The sequence below is a fragment of the Phocoena sinus genome, chromosome 8 (genome assembly GCF_008692025.1).
Source record: "Phocoena sinus isolate mPhoSin1 chromosome 8, mPhoSin1.pri, whole genome shotgun sequence".
NCBI classification, from domain to species: Eukaryota; Metazoa; Chordata; class Mammalia; order Artiodactyla; family Phocoenidae; genus Phocoena; species Phocoena sinus.
In genome coordinates this window covers 49,064,834-49,086,915 of record NC_045770.1, presented here as the reverse complement: position 1 = coordinate 49,086,915, position 22,082 = coordinate 49,064,834, and the positions used below count along the sequence as shown (strand labels likewise).

At 42.4% G+C, this 22,082-nt stretch overlaps 1 protein-coding gene across 11 annotated transcripts in view; it reads right to left on the bottom strand.

The window, feature by feature from the left end:
• Nucleotides 1–22,082, bottom strand: part of DLG2 (discs large MAGUK scaffold protein 2) — a 2,048,212-nt gene that overhangs the window by 348,978 nt on the left and 1,677,152 nt on the right. For all 11 annotated transcript variants that reach the window (XM_032641314.1, XM_032641323.1, XM_032641315.1 and 8 more), the window contains one exon: nt 17,591–17,747. In XM_032641314.1, coding sequence (XP_032497205.1) covers nt 17,591–17,747 — 157 coding nt within the window. The remainder of the gene's footprint in view (nt 1–17,590; nt 17,748–22,082) is intronic.

Sequence of the window (22,082 nt, the reverse complement as noted above, 5' to 3'; positions counted from 1 at the left end):
ACCTGTTGTAGCATCTGTCTGGTTTTATTCCTTTCTCCAGCCCAAGAGTGTCTTCATTTCCCCCGTATACTTATCCAAGTTCCTTATGCCCCTTAATATGGTCTTACTTAAGGATCTGTCTTCATGTTCCTTGCTCTGATCTCCCTGGAGGGCGAAGATCCTGCTATTTAACTCTTTATTCCTAAAAATGGGCATGTCATGATCTTTATATGGGTCTCAGAGGGGTCCTATCCCTGTGCTGCATGTGCCTCTCCTTTCCCTTCCAGCACCCTGCGTGAGTCAGCTGGGTCCCCTGATCTACACGCTAGCTTGGGGGTTAGTGATTTGACCTATGATTTCCTCTGCTTCAAGTAGTGCAGTTGCTCCGAACCTGGGCAGAAGTTAGGAGGAAGAGCAAGGGCCAAAGCCTCCCTTGGGAATTTGGGGTGGTAGAAAGAGAAGTAGCTTGTACCCGGGCAGAATGCAGCTGATGGGGTGCTCACTGACTCTCTTCATTTGTCAGTCATTGAGGATGGTCATTGTATGTGGTGAAGTGAATTGTGGTGGTCATGGGAGTGGTGCTCATGAAGATTGGAAACAAGACAAGGTGATACTTGATATCAAGGAACTTATCATTATTACTTTTTTGCGGTACGCGGGCCTCTCACTGTTGTGGCCTCTCCCGTTGCGGAGCACAGGCTCCGGATGCGCAGGCTCAGCGGCCATGGCTCATGGGCCCAGCCGCTCTGCGGCATGTGGGATCTTCCCGGACCGGGGCACGAACCCGCGTCCCCTGCATCGGCAGGCGGACTCTCAACCACTGCGCCACCAGGGAAGCCCCAGAACTTATTATTATTGTTATAAAATAACAAAATAGCAGGGTGAGAAGACTAAAGTAATGTGATTGTTCTTTTCTATCACATTGGTCATGCATTATAACCATGTTCATGTCCTATTTCTCCCCTAGGTTATAACCCCGTGAGGGTGGGATCAATGTCTTATTCGTCTCTCTCTTCCCTAGAGCACCTAGCATACTACTTGATAGTCATGCTGTCATTATTGAGCACCTAGGACGTGCCAGGCCCTGTTCATGCTCTGGGAACGTAGCAATAAATAAAATGGATCAATAGGAGATATTTAATAAATCAAAGAATTAAAAAATAAGAATTGCAGTCATGTACGTGAAGTATTTTCCACCTCTTCTCCTCCCTCCCTCTTTCTCTAAATAAATAAATAAATAATTGATAAATAAAACACTAGTTTTCCCCCCTAGTGGATCATTTCCACCAACATATAAACATTGTTCTATCGATAAAACCAAACTCTACCCTCTAGTGGCCATCCTATCTCATTCCCCTTTTTAGCAAAACTCAAAGGAGATATCTGTACTCATTGTCCTTAATTTCTCTCCTTTCATTATCTTAGAAATTCACTTTCTACAGATCTCACCCCATTACACTACAGAAACTGCTTTTTCATTTGATCAATAAGTTCCATGTTATTAAATTCAGCAGTTAATTTTCAGTTCCCATCTTACAGGACTTACCAACATTTAAAGCAGTTGATGCCACTCTCTGGAAATACTTTCTCTTTTTAGCTCCCGGGGTCCTATTTGCTTTCCTCCTACCTTACTGGTTGCTTCTCTTAGTTCCCTTTGTTGGTTCTTCCTCTTCTCTCTGAGGAGGACCTTGACGCACTCCAGGGCTCAGTCTGTCTGCCTTTGTTGCCTGTTTCACCTGTAGGAGCATCCCTGTCTCAACTAATAGTGTCTCTGCTTATCTGATTTTCAGGTAGAAAACCTTGGAGTCATCCTTCACCTCTTCCTTTCTCTTTTACCCCACATCCAATCTTTTAGGAAATCTGTTAACTGCCCCTCCTAAACATATCCAGAACCATCCCTCACTCCCTCCATTTCCACCACAGCTGTCCCATCCTTCATATTCTCTAATGCAGATTATCCAGGTAGATTCCTAGCTTGCCTCCTGCTTCCAGCTTTGTCCCTTGATAGTGTCTTGTCAACACTGCGGCCAGAGTGATGCTCTTACAATGTAAGTGAAATCATGTCCTATCACTCTGCTTATAATTCTCCCTTGGCTCTTCCTTCTCTCAGAGGAAAGCAAAGCTCTGACAGAGGCCTACGAGGCTGTGCTGTCTGTGAACCACCCATCACTTCTCTGTCCTCACCTCCCACTTCCCTCCTCTCCCTCAACTACACAAGGCACGCACCTGACTCAGAGCTCTTCCCTCTGGAACTACCTCAGAGCTCTGCATGGCCCACTTTCCTTTCCTTTACTCTTTGCTAAAATGTCACCTTCTCAGTGAGATCTACACTGACCACCTTATTTAAATGTTCAACTCCTCTCCTAGCACCTCAAATTTACATTGCATTACTCTACTGGTTTTTCATCACACTGTCACCTCCTAATAAATTATATAACTTCATTATCCATTCCTTAAAAAATATATATTGTTTCTCCCACTAGAATGTAAGCACCATGAAGCAGCAGTTCTTTTTCTTTTTTTCGCTCTTATATTCCTAGTGCCTTGCATATAATGGCTGCTGTAAAAACTGTTGTTGCATGAATGGATAAATGAATGGTTAGTACTCATTAGGCACTGTGCCAATGGCTTATATATACTATTTTATTTAATGCTCACAATAAGGCTGATAGGTGTCATCATCCCCAATTAACAGATAAGGAAATTAGTGTCCTAAGAGATTAACCTTATCAAACTCACAAAGCTGGGAAGTAGTGGATTTGAGATTTGAATTCAAGCCTGCCTGATTTTCAAGGTCATCCTTTCTCAACTCCATCTTGTGCAAATGGCTGTACGTCAGTGAATATGTGCCTGTTCTCATTTTTATGTGTTTACTTTGGTCTTAATTGTGCCCTGCTCTCCCATCTACAGCTTGCCACTTCCAAGCCATGGTTACCTGTTTAAGAACCATGCATAGCTGCTCACACCCCAAAACAATGAGAAGGAAAGGCTTTTCCTGTTTTTCCATGCCCAGCCCCCTTCCAAACACCCACTGGAAGAGCTCACACCCAGCCTCTGTGCCTTTGCCTATACTGTTCGTTCCAACTGAAATGCCTGCTTCCTTAATTCATGGTAAGAAACGTTCTTGAGCAGCCTGCGGTTTTGGGCACTGGGGCCATAGTCCCTGCCCTGAAGAAGTTCTTGGGATCTGTTTGGAAGAAAGCGACATGAGAATAAATAATTTACCTACTCTGTGCTATAGGGACTTCATTAGCGGAAGAACCACGGTACAGTGGGGCACCAACACCTTTAGGACCTATGCCTGTTTATGGTAGAGGAAGGCGAGAGAGGGAAAGCTCTGAAAGGAGGAGCTTGCCCAGGAAATCCTGTCCTTGAATCCCTTCCCATCTGCCTAACTGCAGGCCCCTCTGCCATAGTCCTCCATGAACGTCCTCTTTGTAGAGTTGATTCTGCACTTCTTTTAGAGTGGGTCACACGAATCGTTACATAACCACTTTCTAAAGCTGTGAAGTAGGGACGCATGTGTATGTGTGTGTGCATGCATGTGTGTACTCATGCTCGTGTATGTTCTGTACAACCCTAGGCCCATAGAAGGCCATGCATGAGTGCATCTTAATTGGCAGAAAAGTAAATAGAATTCTCTCCCTTCTGCCTTTAGAGCTTTTCAACATAGAAAATTATGATGAGGAGATGATATCAAGTAGAGCAAGTCGGGGTAGGAAGAATGTGGCCTGGGCATTGCAGTGGAAACCCTCAGCTTAACTACAGCTAGGATTGCTTGTAATTGGGAATAGATGGTTTTCTCTTCAAATGACTAATTCCTCTTTGTCTTCAAAATACAACCCACTATTAATTTTCCTGGAAATCTTTCCTGGATTCTCCGAAGAGACTAATTCAGCAGGCCTCTTGTGGTCAATCCTGGAGAAATGACTTTGAATTTAGTGTGAGAAGGGAGAAGGGGTAAGAGATGTATTGTGCACTTCCTAGGAGGGAAGTACTTCACCCGTTCTGATTTCTATTACCCTACAGGGTAAAATTCTGAGACTCAGACAATTTAAATAACTTGATCAAGGCCACAGTTAGTAAAAGGTGATGCTAGGGCTGGACCCTAGGTCTGCCTGACTTCTAAGTTAGTTATTTTTTTCACCTTCCACACCAGCCTTACAAATTCTACCAACTCTAATCGTGCTATTTCCCTGTGTGATACTGTGATTTATTATAAGAAATATACATTTGGTCTTTGTTCCTGTTTCTGGCACAGAGCTCCTAAAACCCTTGGAATTTTCCAAAGTGAGGGCAGAGAGACAAAGGTGTCTTTTGTTATGTTAATGAGGTGACTTTAGGAGTCCACCTAAGGGCGGGGGCTGGTTGCCAGGAGAACCAACCCTGCTGGAACTTTCAGTCCTACCCCCCAAGTCCTCCTGGGAGAGGAGAGGAAGTAGAGGATGAGTTAATCACCCACGGCTGGAGATACAGTCAATTATGCCTACGTAATGGGGCCTCCATGAAAAGTTAAAAAGAGAGGGTTTGGAGAGTTCAGGGTGGTTGAACATGTGGGGAGTGCTGTGCCTGGAGAGGGCATGGAAGCTCTGCATGTTTCCCCACGCCTTGCCCCGTGCATCTCTTCCATCTGGCTTTCCCTGCGCTATAGCCTTTTATAATAAACTGGCGATCTAGTCAGTAAAATGTTTCTCTGAGTTCAGTGAGCCGTTCTAGCAAATTAACTGAACCCAAGGATGGGGTCGTTGGAATCTTCAATCTATAGGTGAGCCATCAGATGGTCAGAAACACAGGTGATGACCTGGACTTGCAACTTGCTTCTGAAGTAGTAGAGTGGGGTTGGTGTAAAAAAATTGCTTATGGCGTGGGGAACGCCCGCTTCCACCCATACACATATCTGCAGGTGGAAATCGGTGACCAGAACCTTTACCCTGCTTAAAACCTTTCCACAGTTTTCTGCTGCCCTTTAATCTTCATTCCCTTTTAAGGCCTTAGAAGGTGTATGAGGGGCCTCCTTCCTCTCTAATCTCACCTCTCTTTAAATTCCCTCTCACTCTCTATATCCGACCCACCTTACACAGAGTGCGCTTTCCCTGGCTTCTGGGCCAGTGGACAGGCTGATCTCCGGCTTCACTTTTCCTTCCTCGCCCAGCCCGCCTGGTCTGGCTATCCTTTCTACATCTTTCAAGGCTGAGGTAAGATATCACTTCTTCAGAGACATCTTTCTGGTCCCCTGGTCTAGGCGAGGTCCCCCGTGTGCGCTCCCCAGCACCTGTGGCTCCCCTTTGGTAGCACATTTAGAACTCAAATTTACAAACTCCACGAGGGTAAGAATGGGGCCTATCATATTCACCACTCTACCTCTAACCCATGGTGCTGTGTCTTGTCCAGGGTAGGACTACATATATTTTCCTTATATGTTTTCTCTATAATTTTCTCTGTTTTTTCTTTCCCAACCAAAGTAAGAATAATCGAACTGGACACCATGCTCCATCTGATTTGATCCTCATTCTTCTCAAAGACCAAAATGTGGATTCACTACAAAAGAACTGATGATTTATTTCTTAATTTATTGGAAGGTGTCTGTAGCTCTTTAATAGAGCAATAGGGACTTTTTAAGACAAGGTACATTGGTCTGTAAATCCCTTAATCTCAGGAAGACATTTTTAATTACTTTGGGACACAACGTGCTGGAAACAGAAAATCACCATTAGAAAGAAGTCTTCATGATATCCTGTCCTTGCCTGAATCTCTTGTTGGCGTGCTTAGATGAGCACAGTTAGGGAAGGCACTGCTAGCTGCACAAATGCAGGCCGAGGCCCTTCCCAAAGGAGGCCTCTCTCTGGAAATCATTTCTACTGTTTAAGCAACTATTATGAGTCTCAAGATCTTAGATCTAAACAATTCCTCGTATAGAATTCAGTGAGCCAAACGATTTCTAATGGACGTTTATCATTTAGCTGCTCAGTGCCCAAATAGCCTTCTTTTTTGGGGGGCAATCCAAGACAGGCGGGAGGCACAGCCTTATCCCCTATTAGAAAGGTGGAAGGGCACAGCAAGAGTGACGGCAGGCCAAGCAGATATTCCTGCTGGGAACTTAGAATCACCACATTCAAGTGTAAGATACATGGAGAGAGAGATTTTTTCACAGCACCGCCAGCAGTGTGGCCTGGTTCTAAGTGGCCTGTGGTAATGACCTCGAGAGCAGCATCCTTAAAAGACTGACGTCAGCAGAATTTCCTTCCTAGCTTCTGAGCTGGGTTCCCCAGCCTTCCTGGGATTCAGTGAGCTATCTGTTGTTTCTCTAATAAATTCCTTTTCATTTAAGTCACCCAGATATCTGTTGTCTGGAGTTCGGAACTCTGGCAGGTAAATCCAACATCCAAGCTCCCATCAGGTACATCACTAGAATAGTCAGCATTATAAGCAAGGAAGCTGATGGTGATAGAAGGAGACCTATGCCTGGTGGCTGACAGGCTTTAACTTAGAAAATCACTGATCTCTTCAGTTTCCTCCTGTATAAAATGGCAAGGTGGTCATCTTCCTACCTATCCTGGATGCTATGAGAATCAAATGAGATAACGTTCATAGGAAGGGACTCGATACATAGAAATGGTGATGCAAATGCAAGGGTTATCAGGGCTTAGCTAGCAAAATAGGTTAGAGGCAAAACCAAATAGGAGTTAAAAAATCAGTCTACTTGCAGACGAGGATCACTCCTTCCTCACAACCTGAGATGTCTCTGCAAGGATTCCCCTTTGTCAGGGGTCACCTGTGATAGAGCATTTTCAATGTTTATGTGGAAAAGACTCAGGATCGCGTTCTAGTTCACCCTTCGAGACTTGGATAGGGACTCTTTATCACCTAAACATCTTTTTGGAAGAAGAGTATATATTATAAACAGAGTTTTAAGCAAACATCATGTATTTAGCATTTAGTATGTAATAGAATATTTAATATTTGTCTGATCTGTGGGAGTTCCTACTAGTCAATTAGGAAAGAATCTGTCTGATTTGGAAAATACGTTCTGTTGGCCGGAAAGCTAAAAGCACTGAGATATTCTGAGTCTTCAGGAGAGAGCGGTTCTTTAGTCCAAGAGTTCAGATGAATACAACTGAGAGGAGCCCTAGGATTCCTAGCTGCCTTCAGAGAAGTTAATGAATGAATGTCTTCTTTCATTCACTCATTAACATTTGCCCAGTAGCTGGGTTCTGTATTAACCAATGGGACGCAGAGATGCTAAAACACAGTCCCTGCCCTCAGGGGAAGCTTTGGAGGATCTAGATGTTGCTTTTAAGTCTCCTCAAGTTTAGAATCTCTGTGTATGATGGCTTCCTATGGTGGCTCACATTTCTCCTTGTAAACAGTTTATTATTTCAGGCATTTATGTTTTTCTCACTAACTGGACTTACAGAGTGCGGACAGCCTTAGACATAAGCAAACTGCCGAGTTAAATTTTCTTTCTGAAGGCTGGCATTGCAGAAAGAGCATAGCTTTGAAATCAGAAGCAATGGTCGTTCAAATGCCACTGTCATTGCTGATTATCTGTGTGATTTTGGGCAAATTACTGAATTTCTCTGAGCCTTCAACCCAACAAGGTTATATTGTTAGGATTCAGTGAAATCATAATACTTGGTGCTAAGCAGATACTCAAAAATATGAAGCATTTTCTTCCTAATTCTCCACTGTTCCTGCTTCCTCAGAGTCTTTTTTGGGAAGCTTTTCCTCTAGAAGCCTTCCCACATTTCCCAGGCTGGGCTAACGACAGCCTCTCCTTTGTGCCCATGCGATCCCCTGAATTTACCATTAACACTTTCCATGTTATTGTGGAAATAACCTATTTATGTGTCTGTCTCCCCTTGTGAGGCTATATGTTCGCTAAGGACACAATTATTTTTTTTTGCCTAGTAGTTTTTGCTGCTTAGTGGATGCTTAGGAAATGTCTGTGGATTAGTTTTATGCAAATAGGTTAATAAATTGTATGTACAGAATACCCCTTATCTAATGTTCCACGTGCCCCCTCTGATTTGCGCTACTGTTTGAGGAAGATCCTTCTAGATTGAGGAGGATAGTTCCTCTGTCTTAGGTTTTTGGTTTGTGCTCTTCCTACCCCATCCCCTGAGCTCTGCAAATGATATTTTAATGTGAAAATGTTACTTCTCCCAAATAAAACACCTGCGTGCGTTTTTCCGGAGTTTAGTTTAAGGCAGAATTTCTAAAAGTAAGTCCAGTTAGGTAGTAACTCATATTCCAGGGGGAAAAAGATTGTTTAGTTAAGTAAGGTTAGAAAATGCTTTGACAGCATTTCTTCATTGCTGTAGAGATTCTCAGATCCTTTATTTGATCACGAACCTTTCTTTTTTCATAGAGCATTTCACAGATCTGGTATTATATAGAAATATCACTTTGAGAAAAGCTGGAATTGGTATCACTGAACTGAATTTCAGACTTTTGAAGGCTGCTTAAAGCTGAGTCCTTGAGTAGTTGTCCTGTGGGTTATCTATTAGAGGTCTGACTTTACGTTTCCCGATGTACTTTTTTTGCAGCATGTCTACAAGTTGTGAAAAAAAAAATATATATATATATATATAGTGCTAATGACATTGAATAATCAGTACTTAAGGAATGTACCAGAAAATAGCATGTTACATTTGCTTCCCTTCTATTTCCATAAAGTTTATTGAATTTATTCATTTGACAGGTATTACCAGCCAGAGTCTATGTCAGAAAATAGGGATGCTTCTTAAGTGTAGCCTGGGGCACTCCATGAGTTCTCTGGTCCCTTTTAGGTACTAGAAGGCCTTGGGTTCACTCTAAGTTCCTCTGCAGAGAAAATTCAGTACATGCACAGGCCCGTGGAAGAAGTCCCACATGTATCAACCTGGCCGTTCCTTTTGGTAAAACAAGGAAACACTTCTGTGTGGATTGTCTGTAGAGAAGTGCTGTCCTGAGTCCTCTTGAGTGACCCACAACTGTGATGCCTAGAGGACCCCATCTCCCCACAATCCGGCAGCTGGAGCACTGTGGTCCTTCATCGTATGGGCTGCTGTTGAGAGAAGTTGTGTGTGCCAAGTGGCTAAATATTTTGAACATGACGGGAGGGAAAGAAAACGCCAGGGTGGTTGGGGTGAAAGTAAGAGTAGGGAAGAGGCCAGCGAGGTAAGCAAGGGCCAGACCCTGTGAAATTTTGTAGGCTATATCAAGAATTTTGGATTTTATCTTCACAACAACAGAAAGCCACTGAAAGTTTAAGGGGAGAAACAACATGATCACATATGCTTCTGAAAGGCTCACTCTTCCCAAAGTCTGGAAGTTTGTATGTGATGGGGGATGTGTGTGTGTGTATCCTGGACAGTCTATATGAAAAAAGGATTTATAGGGCTGCAGTAGGCCCTGCTGAATCCCTGCCCTTTGGTGAGTGGGCCAGGGGTCAGCCTCGATGGTGGGGCTCTGAAGCTGAGGCTGAGGAAAAGTCTCTTCACTGGCTATACTTCACTGTGTTTATTTGAGGTGTGGGCTCTGAGTTGGGCGGGAAGACAAATCCAGTAAGGTGGGGAGACGTCTGAGTGGGCTTCAAAATTGAGAGGCGAGTGCCAGAGCCAGAGAGTCAGCGAATCTAGACAGAATGGGGGTCAGCGGAGAGAGCAATGCCTGGACCAGGCACAGAGGTTTGGGGAGGCAGCCTCCGCGTGGTTTCTGGGCCAGCAACCTGAATTTAACTGGTCAGGGTTAAGGCAAGAAGTCTTCATCTTTTCAAAAACATCATCAATTCCACTTGGTTAGATTTCACTTACAAGTTGTTTCATAGGGTGCCCTGGCTGATACAGGACTCTGAATTTTCCGAAACCTTGATGAGAAGCAGGGGGCAATGTGGGGATACACAAAAATTGTATATTGTCTAATGTCTTTTTTTTTAATTGAACTATAGTTGATTTACAATGTTTCAAGTGTACAGCAGTGATTCAATTTTATGTATACATATATATTTTTTCAGATTCTCTTCTGTTATAGGTTATTACAAGATATTGAATATAGTTCCCTGTGCTCTACAATAGGTCTTTGTTGTTTATCTATTTTATATATAGTAGTATGTATCTGTTAATTCCAAATTCCCAATTTATTACCCCCCCCAACTCCTGACCTGTCTAATGTCTTTTAAGCTAAAGGTGTTCAGTATTCCCTTCAGCAAATACTGTTTCTTTGAGCAAAATTATAAGACAGGCACTTGGTTACAAAGGACAGGTCTACCCATTTTCTTGGGGGAAGCTGTAGAATCCCCGTTAACCCAAATGCAGACGTTAAATCATCTCAGTTTGGAAATATATACTGTTGTGTTTAAACTTGTGTTGGTCTGTTGAGTCTTGTTGCCCTTCTTTTGTTGGGAGAGGTGGAGTAGGTGGAGCTCAACCAGAAAAACAACAACAACAAAAGAACAAAAAAACCAGGATAACCAGAGCTGGGACTGATGCTTGTCCCTGGGGGAAGGGTGGAGGTTTTGCTGGGGTTTGAGTGACTCCAAGTGTTGAGGATGAGAGGAGGGAAACTAAATGTGCTGATTAGGTAAGAGACTTTGTAAGATTTCTAGTTTAAGCTGTTGTGCTTTTGGAAGCAAGGTGACAAAGCAACACAGAGTGGGGAGACGGCTCTTGTCCTCACCTCTGCACAGTCCTCAGAGCCTCTCTGGAAGGCAGGTTTCAGGAACACTGAGAAACAATCCCTTAAACAGAAACCCTTGAGCACTGAAAACAATGAAAACAAGAATCCTCCATGGGGCTGGGGACAGAGCTGGAGAGGAAGGACATGGCTCATATGGCATGGTCACTGGAAGGGATGGGGTTGGTAAGCTTTTAAGAGGACCACTTCAGGGAATTAAAGAAATAATTTTGGGGGCTTCCCCGGTGGCTCAGTGGTTGAGAATCTGCCTGCTAATGCAGGGGACACAGGTTCGAGCCCTGGTCTGGGAGGATCCCACATGCCGCGGAGCAACTGGGCCCGTGAGCCACAACTACTGAGCCTGCACGTCTGGAGCCTGTACTCTGCAACAAGAGAGGCCGCGACAGTGGCCCGCACACCGCAATGACGAGTGGCCCCCTCTCGCCGCAACTAGAGAAAGCCCTCGCACAGAAACAAAGACCCAACACAGCCAAAAATAAAAATTAATTAATTAATTAAAAAAAAAAAAGAAATAATTTGGGACTTTGTTTGTGGGGCGGGGTGGGCAGGAGGAGGGCTGGATTTCACTGGAAGGGATTAAGAATTGTCATTTGAGGTAACAATATAAGGGTGACTTTACCAGTACCCCAGGATGGTGAAGAGTGTATATAATGCTCGAATTCCAGTTGAGTAACTTTTCAGTAAGGATCTAACAAAGAAAGCCATTCCCTTCTGCATGGCTCTAAACATGAAGATAGGAAGGAAACCTGCGAATTAGTGAAACACCCAGATGAACTGTGACTCATGTTCACTCCTTCAAAAATCACAATGCAATTTCAATTTCAGTTTGAAAATTCCCAATTACCTATTCTACCTTCACTGCAACGGCTGCAACATTTCACTTCTGGCCACACATATTCCCAACTACGTATCTTGGAACAGAGTGAGTTAAATACTTAAAGTCCATCAAGAGTGAGTTTTGGAGTTTGCAGGGTCAGCTAGGGTGATCTTTTATAGACTCCTGAGGATTGAACAGACTAAAATTGCTTGGTGAGACAGAAAAGGATCTCTTTATAGTGGTATTGCTTCTGCATGCTCTGCTCCATGTATATACATTTTTTCAGAACAAAGCACTGAAACAAATAATAACAGAAGCATTTCTATCTTTCCCTCTGCAGAAAGAATGCCTTAGGAGGCTACTGTACTAGTTAACGTGATTGCATGCTGAATGCCCTAAATTCTTCTCCACAAATTTTACCTCAAGGAGATGGTTCAATTATTGGATAAGACTTTCTATAATAAATCCCTGAGAGATAGAATACATAAAGGAGAAACTGGAGAGAAAAGATCACTCACAATACGTGTATGGAATGTGGCCTCAGGTGACGATTTTTTTCAGCATCTTAACTACTTTAGCTCTGTAGCTCTGGTGGGGAGGGGGAAGTGCAGGATAAATCCTTGCAATGGCGCCTGGGAATCCTCCATCTTCAGGTTGCCATGCAAAGTGTTTAGACAATATATGAACACTAGATGGCGCCCATAATCTTAAAACATAGTGAAAGGCTAGTTGCCTTTTCTGTATAGGCGAGTGTGACTATCTTGTCGGAAAACAGTCAATTATGGGAACTATAAACATATCTACTCAAGCATTTCCCACTACTGGGGTCCTATGAGGTGCTCCTTATGTAATGGTTTCGTGGTCAAATACGTTTGGGAAAAACCATATACTTTATCTGCCTCTAAGGAGATTCTCAGTGTACACTGGTAAACAGATGTTTTTGAAAAGCTCTTCAGTGAAGAAACCTGCTCACTAGGGAACCCTTTCTCTCAGTAGCAACCTAATGTAATCCTGCTGTTCCAATATCCTGTGAACTCACTTTGGGAAATGCTCATCTAGTCCAAGCCCTGCCCCAAAGAAGGAATGGCTCAAACTATCTAAAAGAGACTTTCCTTAGACATGGTTATCTGACACACTTTGAAAAACATCACACACATTCTTAAGGCAGAGTAGTTAGTAGTAATAGTATTGATTGAGTACATAGAGTGTGACATGCTCTGTTCTAAGTGCTTTCTTCTCTTTCCTCAGTTTGCCATCTCTATCTCTACCTATGTTAGATGCATTGATATACAGTTGGCGTGGATTTGCGGTTGGTTGAATGCACGGATGCAAAACCTGTTGATACGGAGGGCCGACTGTATACATTGTGCTATGCCATTTTATATAAGGGACTTGAGCAGAGTGGATTTTGTTATCAGTGGGGTGTCCTGGAACCAATCCCTCGTGGATACCGAAGGACAAGTGGATCTGCTTTTAGGCAGTAAGCATTTTGAGATTAGTCTATTTATCTCATTCATCTTTGAGACTTCAATTCCTAGTACAGAACCTGGCACATAGTAAGCCATTAATAAAGTATCTAAAAAGGTTCTATAATCTATATGGGAGAAAAATTCTGGGAAATAGGGATGAACATTATATCCCTAATTAGAAAGGTAACTGTCTATTATACAATTTCCTTCTTTATGGAGACCAATTGAGAGCAGCGATCTACCCTCCAGCTCTCTTTCCTGGGGATTCTATTTCTCTTCTCTAAACTTACTATGTTATTGTTAGCATAGCATAACTTATTTGCAAATTAATCTTACACGACTTAGAAATCTATGTATTGAACTTATTTATTTATTTAAATTAATTTACTTATTTATGGTTGTGTTGGGTCTTCGTTGCTGTGCACGGGCTTTCGTTTTTTCTTTAGTTGCTGCGAGAGGGGGCTACTCTGCATTGTGGTGCATGGGCTTCTCATTGTGGTGGCTTTTCTTGTTGCGGAGCACGGGCTCTAGGTGCATGGGCTTCAGTAGTTGCAGCACGTGGGCTCAGCAGTTGCGGCATGTGGCCCCTACAGTGTATGGGCATCAGTAGTTGTGGTGCACGGGCTTAGTTGCTCTGTGGCATGTGGGATCTTCCTGGACCAGAGCTCGAACCCGTGTCCCCTGCATTGGCAGGCAGATTCTTAACCACTGTGCCACCAGGGAAGCCCTATGTATTGAATTTTTTTTTAAAGGTATTTTAAAATTTATTTTGGTTGCATTGGGTCTTCGTTGCTGCACGTGAGCATTCTCTAGTTGTGGCGAGTGAGGGCTACTCTTTGTTGCGGTGTATGGGCTTCTTATTGTGGTGGCTTCTCTTGTTGTGGAGCACGGGCTCTAGGCATGTGGGCTTCAGTAGTTATGGAACGTGGGCTCAGTAGTTGTGGCTTGTGGGCTCTAAAGCACAGGCTCAGTAGTTGTGGTGCATGGGCTTAGTTGCTCCGCGGCATGTGGGATCTTCCCAGACCAGGACTTGAACCCGTGTCCCCTGCATTGGCAGGCAGATTCTTAACCACTGTGCTGCCAGGGAAGTCTCTGTATTCAATTTTTGTTTAGAGTTTTTGTTCTTGTGTTTCCCAGGAAGTTATAACTTGTCCTTACATGTCCAGTGCAAGCTGTAGGTGCAAAATATTATCCTCCATATTCCATTGTTAATAATTCTATTCTGTCATTTTTCTTTCCATATTGTAATAATGTTTGAGTTTCTCAAGCCTGTTTATTATTTCCCTGCAGTGTTAAACCAATGAAATTCTAATACTGAGCCTTTAAACTAGACACTTTCTAGCCACAGTTTTTATAAATTTTTACAAGCTAAAGAGGAGAAATGTTCCCTTTTTCTTTTCAGTTGCAAAAAGCAGATGATATTTTCATTGCTGAACAGTTTTTGCAAATGTTTTACATAAAAGATGGTTATGATATTTGAACTTCAGAGATTTTTATGTTCTATGAATTGTAATCTCTAAGAAGGCTGTAATTCTGATTGTTTGCCTTGCTTACTCTGTGGTCCTGGCAATAATATTTAAATGGTTACATCTACTTCTAAAAGCAGAAATACTTGGGAGTTTTCTTTGTTGAGCCATAAGAAGGTTATTGGCTCATCTCTTTTTCTACCACACACAGAGAGGTTAAAACAAATAAAACCCATGACTTAATGGATTTCTCATTTAAACAGAGTTAAAAAGTCTAATATCCTCTCTGTGCCTCAGTTTATGCATCCTTCAAATGAGCATAATAAGGCACAGGGTTTTTATAAGATTAAATTAGCTATAACTGTGTCTGACTCAAAGCACCATGTAAATATTAGCTTGTTACAGTTCTGTGTGTTCCAGAGTGTGGTGTGCACACAGAGCAATGTGTACAAAGATGGTGCTGAATGAGACCGTTGTCAAGGTTTGGAAGAGAGATTGTGCTGTGAGGAGAAAGAACACTTATTTTGGGTCAAGAGACCTGCTTTTTTTTTTTTTGTGGTACGCAGGCCTCTCACTGTTGTGGCCTCTCCCGTTGCGGAGCACAGGCTCCGAACGCGCAGGCTCAGCGGCCATGGCTCACGGGCCCAGCCGCTCTGCGGCATGTGGGATCTTCCCAGACCGTGGTGTCGCCTGCATCGTCAGGCAGACTCAACCACTGCGCCACCAGGGAAGCCCCAAGAGACCTGCTTTTGAGTCCAAAGTCATAGTCAGTAGATGTGGAGCTTTGGACAAATCATTTAGCCATTCTGAATCCCCTTCCCCTGATAGGGAAAGTGAGAGTAATAATAACATATCCTGACACTTAAGATTTCTTTGAAGATTCCCAGAATCAATGCATGTGAAAGTGCTTTGTGTCTGGGAAAGTGCTATGACAGTGTGAATGCTGATTGTGATGAAATGACAGAACTGTCCCTCAGTCTACATTTTTTTTTTTGGCTGCACCGTGCGGTGTGCGGGATCTTAGTTTCTGGACCAGGTATCGAATCTGCACCCCCTGCTGTGGAAGTGTGGAGTCTTAACCGCTGGACGGCCAGGGATGTCCCCAGTCTACAGATTTTGAGCCAGGAGGAGGAAGTATGTTCTAGAAAGTATTTTAGAGTCAGTCTCCCAGGTTATAGTGACTTTTTTTTTTAAGTTTTTTTTTTGATGTGGACCATTTTTAAAGTCTTTTATTGAATTTGTTACAATATTGCTTCTGCTTTATGTTTTGGTTTTTGGCCTCGAGGCATGTGGGATCTTACCTCCCTGACCAGGGATTGAACCTGCACCCCCTGCGTTGGAAGCCGAAGTCTTAACCACTGGACCGCCAGGAAGTCCCTATAGTGACTTTTTAAGGCATCGCTATTTTTAATTCAATACTTTTTCATCAATAAACATTTTTGAGAGACTGCTATGTGTCAGGCACTGTGCTAAATGTTGAGGATACAAAATCATTAAAACGATACAGAATTTGCTTTCAGGGAGTTTTTTGTAACTTTGTAGGGAAACACAGGTGTGTAAATAAATATGGGTGATGAGGTTTAATAGCTTATTAAACCTTTTAAGTTATATCTTATTTTTTTTTTTTTTTTTTTTTTTTGCGGTACACGGGCCTCTCACTGTTGTGGCCTCTCCCGTTGCGGAGCACAGGCTCTGGACGCGCAGGCTCAGCGGCCATGGCTCACGGGCCCAGCCGCTCCGCAGCATGTGGGATCTTCCCAGACCGGGGCACAAACCCGTGTCCCCTGCATCGGCAGGCGGACTCTCAACCACTGCGCCACCAGGGAAGCCCTAAAGTTATATCTTATATATATGATTTAAGTATAGAAGAAGTAGGTGGGGCGAAGTAGTTGAAGGCATGACATTGGGTAACAGAACAAAGGCCTGGCATGGGACCTTACCCTATTTATCCTATACTCAGTCTTTCCAGACATCTGCTGGTTGATGAATGAGAAGGAACCTGCATGTGTGGGAGAACCACAGAAACACATAAGGCAGGGCCATGCATGCAGACCACTGGACACTTGGCTTAAGTCCACTGACTACATTATACAGGTAAATCATGTGTGCATGAGTAGGAGTTGGAGTGATGGTTAACAAACATAAGGTCACTTGGAAAATTCTAGCTACAAACCATAGCTATAAAGCAAAAGCAAATTTTTCTAAGTATACAATGAAAACCACAAACTAAATGCTTCATTGAGTTGTGAGCAATAACCTCAGCCATAGAACCGGGCTCCTTATGTAATTCTCTATCATTATTTGCATGTTTGCCAAAATTGCAGTATGGGCATGAACACTCACAATGGATTTAACTACTTATCATAGAGTTTATCCCAGGGAGGTAGCTTGATGTAGTAGAAAGAAGCACTCAGTAGACATTCAAATAGAAGAAAGGACTTGGAGAAGAAAGGAAGAGGGAAAGTAAGATGGAAGGAAGGATGGATGGCAGGAAGGAAGGAGGGAGGGATGAGGGGAGGTAGGTGGTGGGCATTAAAACTGAATCTTTAAATCCCAGCTCTGACTCTTTAGTTAGGTTAACTCTGACAAGTTATTTAACCTCTCTGAACCTTACTCTTTTCATCTGGACATGGGGCACTACCTTTCAGGGTGATTGTGGGAATTAAAAATTACTTTTATAAAATGCCTGATAAATAAGTGAACTCATTTCTGGCAATTTTTGTATTTAGGTAAATGGTCATGCTGCTACTTATCAATGACTTATCAATGTCACCAAATTGTATATAGCACTATTTTATACATTATTCTTACATAGTTATATGCAACAAACTATATACATCATAAAGGTACGGTTTTTAGAGTATAGTGATGGATTTTGAAAGAAATTTGGCATTTTGAAAAATAAGTAATATACCTAAACAATGCATGCTTCTCAGTGTTCTATTGGATGCAAATATGTCTCAGAAAATCTAAATGAAAACACTAACACCTTTACCTGTATCTGAGGGAAGTAACACGCTTCAAACACCTGAACACCATTTAAATTACAACATGCACCTGAAGCCATAATGCTCTCCTCCACTTTTCCTTTGTAATTAAGGTGCTTTTGGAGTTATAACTGGGAGTGACTTTCTCTCAAATGGTGTCAGACATGGAGGGAATAAAGATTAATAAGAAATACTCACAGATAGGATCTGGTCTCCTCTCTGGAGCTCCCCACTCAGGTCTGCTGGTCCACCAGCCAGAATGAAGGATACAAAAATACCTTCTCCGTCTTCCCCGCCCACGATGTTGAAGCCCAGGCCAGTGGAACCTTTGTGCAGGACCACCTTGCGCGGCTCCCTGTAGAAACAAGTGGAGAGCACAGTTCATAGGGTGGCCCACTCAAGATTTACATTGCTTTTACTTTCACCAGGATATATAACACCATTCATTACCTGTGAAAATGGCTTCCCCAATTATGATAAATTTGCATATCAAAAAGATGCTAATATCAGGGCAGATGTCTGAACTCCTCACTGTAACAAATGTCAAAATACCATGCAAATTTATTCCTTAATTCCAAAACATTTACTTAAACTAGACTTACAAGTTTCCTTTGTTTAAAACATCTGTTCTTGTAATGAGCACTAGAGTAGTATTCAGTAGGATGGATGTATCCAAAAAGAGGGAGAGAATTTGGGGGACAAGAGACTAGACTGAATAGGTCAGACCATGAAAGATCTTACATGCCAGCCTGTGGGTTTGTTGTCTGTTTGATTGTTAATTAAAATTTACTCTGTAGGCAGTGGGGACTCACTGGAAGATTTTGAGGCACGAAGAATATTTAAATCCATTTTAGGAAGATTAACAAATGACCATAATAGGACTGGTGGAGTTGGAAGCGCAGATATGATGGGAGACAGGAAAACCAGTGAGGATGTTGTCCAAGTAATCCACGTTTGAGGAAGTGACAGCCTGCCCAAAAGTGATGGCAGTGATAATGAAAAGAAAGGGTAACATGAGAGAGGTAATTTGAAGGGAGGAACAGAGGGTCCGGAGATTGATTCAGGTATTGGAGGAGGAAGGAAGAACATCTAAGTAATTGGCAAAAGAGGGGTAGGTGGGTCATGAGGATGAGTATGATTTTGAGATGCTCAGTTCCAGGTACTAGTGGGACATCCTTGTGGAGATGTGCAGCAGTTAGAGACAAAGGATAGGAGTTTAGGTTCTCAGAGAGGACTGCAAATTCAGATTTGACAGTCATCAATAAAAGGAAGAGAGATGAAATCTTAAGGCAACAGTTCATTGAGTTTGTGTAGAAGCTGGAGAAGTATGGAATGTAGAATTGTAAAGGATCTTAGAAGTCATCTAGTTGAATTTTCTCTATCAGTAGTTTCAAAAAATGTATTCTGCAAGTCTTAGGTTTGACCAAGGTGCTTTCTGTATCACCCACCCTCTTCTCCCAGATATCTCAGTTCCAATCATTAAAGGTTCCTCTTCTATTTTCCTGTTCTTAATGATGTAAGAATGGCAAAGAGCCATCCAATATATTTTTATACTAATGATTACACAGATTTTGTTATTTGCTATCACATTTCCTTGCACAAAGAGATGCATTATATCTATATTTAACCTTATTATGAGGAAGGATTTACAATGCACATCAGAGCTTGGACTATAAGTAATATGTAATAATGCTATGTATTAAGAGTTAATTCATTTTCTTCTGCAAATACTTTGTAAGCACCTACTATGTCAGGAACTGTTCCAGCTACTCGGAAAGTTTGTAAGCAAAACAAAAATCCCTACTATTATAAGCATACATTCTGATGGTGGTAGACCACTAAAAAGAAATAAATGCAATAAATAAGTTTGTTAAATAGCGTGTTAGAAAGCAATAAATATTTTGAGAAAGAGAAAAAGCAGAGCAGTGTAAAAACGATTGGTGCTTTCAGGGATGGGCCTGGGCAGGATTTATTGAGAAGGTGACAGTTGAGGAAAGACTGAAGGGGTGAGAAAACTAGTCATATGATATCTGAAGGAAACATTGCAGCCAGAAAGAATAGAGGCCCTAAGGTGGGAGGGTGCCTGGTGTCGTCAAGGAAGAGCTAGGAGGCCAGTGTGGCTGAATGAGTGAACAAGGGAATGAGAATGGTAAAAGATGAACTCAGTGTACTCGTTTTCTATTAATGAGTAACAAATTGCCACAAACTTAGTAGTTGAAACTACAACACCCACTATTATCTCACAGTTCTGTAGGTCAGAAGTCTGGGTGGGCTTGTCTAGGTTGTCTGCCTAGGATTTCTTAAGGTTGGTATCAAGGTGTCAGCCAGGCCAAACTTTATTGGGAAGCTCTGGGGAAAAATCCAGGTCCATATTTAGTTAGGTTGTTGGCGGAATTCAGTTTCTTGTGGTTGTAGGACTGTATTACATATATTTTATCATAAGGAATTGGCTCATGCAGTCATGAGTGCTGAGAAGTTCCAGGATCTATAGTTGGCAAACTGGAGACCCAGGAGGGCCAATGGTATGACTTCTAGCTAAAGTTTGAGTCCAAAGTTAGGAGAAGACCAACGACCCAGCTCAAAGAAAGAAAGAAAGAGCAGATTCTCTCTTACCCAACCTTTGGTTTTATTCAGGCCTTGGATGGGTTGGATGGGGCTACCCATACGAGAGAGGACAATCAGCTTTACTCAGTACACTAATTCAAATGTTAGTCTCATCCAGAAGCTTCCTCACAGACATACCTAGAATAATGTTTAACTAAATATCTGGGCACCCTGTGGCCCAGTCAAGTTGACATATAAAATTAACCATTAGTCTTAACAAAGACTAAGGTCCCTGTTTTCTTGCTGGCTGCCAGTTGGAGGTCTCTCTCATCTTCTAGAGGCCACGCATTTTCCTTCCCATGTGGCCCTCTCTATCTTCAAGCCAGAAATGGTACATTTAATCCTTTTCGTATCTGGAATCTCTCTGTCTTGTTCTTCTGCAATTAGCTGGATTTAACTCTCTGCTTTTCAAAGGGTCATGTGATTAGGTTAGGCCCACCCAGATAATTCTTCACCTTAAGATCAACTGATTAGTAATATTAATTACATTTGCAAAATCCCTTTTCCATGTAAGGTAACTTAACTGTAGGAGTAACACCAGGAGGTGGAGATCATGGGGCCACTTCATAATTTTGCCTGCAACAGGCAGAGAGGCAACAGGGGATAAATCCTGAAGGGCCTTTTAGACCATTTTAAAACTTTAACTTTTACTCTGAGAGAAATGGGGATCCATTGAGAAGAAGAATTACTTGATCTGATTTACTTTTTTTTTTGACTTACATTTTTAAATGATTACTTTGGTATAAAATAGATTTGAGGGGCAAAGTTTAAAGAAGTGAGACCAGTTAGGTGGCTATTGCTATATTTAGGCAAAATATAATAGTCCCTTGGACCAGGGTGGTATTAGAGGAAGTGGCGAACAGTGGATACATTTCCATCTATTTTCTTTTTCTGTTCAGACTGAGTAATTCCCGTTTTTCTATCTTCAGATTCACTGATTCTTTCTTCTGTCATATTTATTCTGCTATTGAGCCCATTCAGTGAGTTTTAAAATTTTGGTTATTTTATTTTAAAGCTTTAACATTCTATTTGGTTTTTCTTTATATCTTTTATCCCTTTGCTGAGGCTTTCTTTTTTTAAAAAAATTTATTTCAAGTGTGTTTGTAATTGCTCACTGAAGCATGCTGGCTACTTTAAAATCCTTGACAGATAATTCCAACATCTGTGTTATCGCAGTGTTTGTATCTGTTGATTGTCTTTTCTCATCCAAGTTGAGATTTTCCTAGTTTTTGGTATAAGAAGCAATTTTTTTATTGTATACTGGACATTTTGGGTGTTATGTTGTGAGGCACTGGATCCTATCTAATCTTAGTCTTTTCCACATAGTGGATTGGTTTAGGTGTAGCATGTAGATCCAAGTGAGATGGATATTCAGCTCCCTATTTGGCCCTGGTGACACCAGGGAGGAGAGAAAGTGGGGTACCAGCTAACATTTGACTTATTCTACCTGCCTGTCACTTGGTTGGGGTAGAGGCTCAGGTCCCATTGGACCCACTGACACCAGCGGTGGAGAGAAAGTAGCATGTTGACCAGCACCACCTTGAACCACCTTGTTTTGCCTCTTTGCCTCTGGGTGGGGCTAGAAGTTCAGCCCCCCACTGAGTCCCACTGACACTACCCTGGTAGGTAAAGTGGTTTGCCACTGAGTGCTGCTTCCTTCTTCCTCCTTCTATCTGTTGCCACTGCCAGGGGGTGGAAGTCCAGCTTCCAGCTGGTCCCTGCCAATACCAGGAGTAGGGGAATAGAATGCTAACCTCATTCCAGCTTGTTGCTGTTGGGTAAAGATGTAACTTCAGCTTTCCACTGAAAGTGGAGTCTCAACCAGCTACATCTCATACCATCTTATTCTGCCTTTTTGCTGCAGAGTGGGGATGGAAGTTCAGCTCTTGTTTGGACCACTGACACCAGCCCAGTGGAGGAAATGAAGGACCATCTCATAATTGCTTCTCCTAACTGTCTCTGGTGGAGCCAGAAATCTAGCTATCTGCATGGTCTACTGGTACCACAATGGTGAGTGGACAGTTTTTTCTTTGGTATTTGGCTAGAGTAGGGCCAGTATTACTAAAATGTTCCCAGTTCTATTCGT